Consider the following 1,847-nt stretch of genomic DNA (forward strand, 5'->3'; position numbering starts at 1 on the left):
TAACTAATATTTCAAATAATAAGGTTTCATTAATTGTTTAGATTAATCTTAACATGGCTTATACAACTCATTAATCAGTTCAAATAAGCAAATTAAATTATTAAATTTAGAATACGTCACTTGAACCTGGGCTCTTCAGAAAAAAAAATGCATTCTTATGGATTAATTTCAAAGTAAATTAGGCTACCTATATAAGTATTCTCCACATAATTTGATATTAAGTGAATATTCGCACAAAACAATCATTAATCGATACCAAATATGAATGCCAAAAAATAAAATAAATATAGTGAATAGAATGAATAAAAACTTTTTCAGCTTTTTCTGCTCTTTATATGATAGAAATTATATCCTAATTGAAGTTTAAAGTTATTTAACATGAAACAAAAACATGAATAATGTCCTGAACTTAATGGCATTGAGAAAAAAAAATGTTCATCATCATTACACTTCCAGGAACTGAGTTGTAACCAAAAGTTAATTTTGAATGATCTGATGATAAAGTCAATAGAAGTAAAAATAATAGTTACAACACTTTAAGCTTTTGTGACTTCGTATTAGAGTTAATTTCAGTTCCGCTTTTGACCTGCCTCACTCCTGGATGAAATTTTTTAGTGAGGATTCACGCACTATTTGTTTAGCCGGAGACGCCGCATCCTTTCTCACAAATATTTTTCCACTCTTTACCCAGACGTAAGTAAGCTTGCCATTTTTCCTGAGTTCTTTGGCCTTTCCAAGCAATTGTTTATTTATCGGAGACAAATGTTCATTGATGTAGACAGCTGACTTAGGAAGCCCAAGACCAAGATCGCTTGAATTTATTCCCCTTTTCTTCTTTGCCGCTTCAAGCCATGCAATTTTGATTTTTCTTGCGACAAACTTGACGATGATATTGAAGTTACCCCTGGTGTTTGGTACCCTGTGCGCTATAGCAATATCATCGTCTTTGTATGGAACTCCAATAGCCTTAGCAACAGCCCCCAGTACACTATAAATATTTTCACTATCAGTCTGTGGCACACCAGTGATTTCTATATTTTCAATCCTCGATCTTTGTTGAAGAAAATTAATCTCCTCGCGCAGCTGACAGTTTTCTTTTGCTTGTCCCGCGATAGTTGCCTCCATTTCCCGGTGCCTTTCATCGATCTTCGCGGAAAGTTCATCAAATCTCGAGTTAATGTCAACACTAGATTTTTTAAAGCTTCGACGTCAGTTGTAAGAGTTTGAATCTTAGGTTCGAACCGAGAGATAAGCTCCGTACGCAGTTCAGTAATCGAATCTAATATTTTATTCAACTTGGCATCAATACTATTACCATCCGAACCACCTATACATTCGTCACACTTCCAGGTTGATCGTGCTTGATTGTTCATTTTTTTGAACTTATCAGAACTCCCAAGCCTCGTACAGTTCGCATGAAAAACACCTGCACACTTACTGCACTTTATACCTTCGCTGGCATTTGCAAAGCTCGTATTACACTTACTACAATCTGCCATATTAATAAGAGTCAAACCGAAAAATTATATTATTATACACTTTTCTCAATCTACTTTGGATAATTATAATACGTTAGCAGGTTCCACACACAAGTCAGAAACTCATTAATTTATCATGTCCAAACTGAAATTCACGTTTAACCAAAAACTGAGAGTTACGGCCACTATCTAGTGGCAGATAACGGAGCAACGAAAAACACGACCGTTCTCTTTCACTTCTCGATAAACACTTAGTGTTCAAGAGTTGAAATGTGCACAAATTTATTGTGTTAAAATTGTTCAAAATTGTCATTTCAATCGTGAACTCGACCTATTGAAAGAGAGTGAACCCTGTGATAAGAGTTTCCA

The 1,847-nt window shown here is 34.8% G+C and overlaps 1 protein-coding gene across 1 annotated transcript; it reads right to left on the reverse strand.

Annotated features, from left to right (window-relative positions):
* Positions 1 to 591: 591 nt before the first annotated feature.
* LOC120352012 lies at positions 592 to 1,125 on the reverse strand. The gene has a single exon (XM_039431413.1). It carries the CDS (start codon positions 1,123 to 1,125, stop codon positions 592 to 594), a length of 534 nt encoding a protein of 177 aa, XP_039287347.1.
* Positions 1,126 to 1,847: the final 722 nt, after the last annotated feature.

Source organism: Nilaparvata lugens, chromosome 6 (genome assembly GCF_014356525.2).
Source record: "Nilaparvata lugens isolate BPH chromosome 6, ASM1435652v1, whole genome shotgun sequence".
Taxonomy (NCBI): Eukaryota; Metazoa; Arthropoda; class Insecta; order Hemiptera; family Delphacidae; genus Nilaparvata; species Nilaparvata lugens.

Bases quoted from the DNA above. Each gene is read 5' to 3' on its own strand.
- LOC120352012 (XM_039431413.1), bottom strand. From the start codon at position 1,125: ATGGAGGCAACTATCGCGGGACAAGCAAAAGAAAACTGTCAGCTGCGC.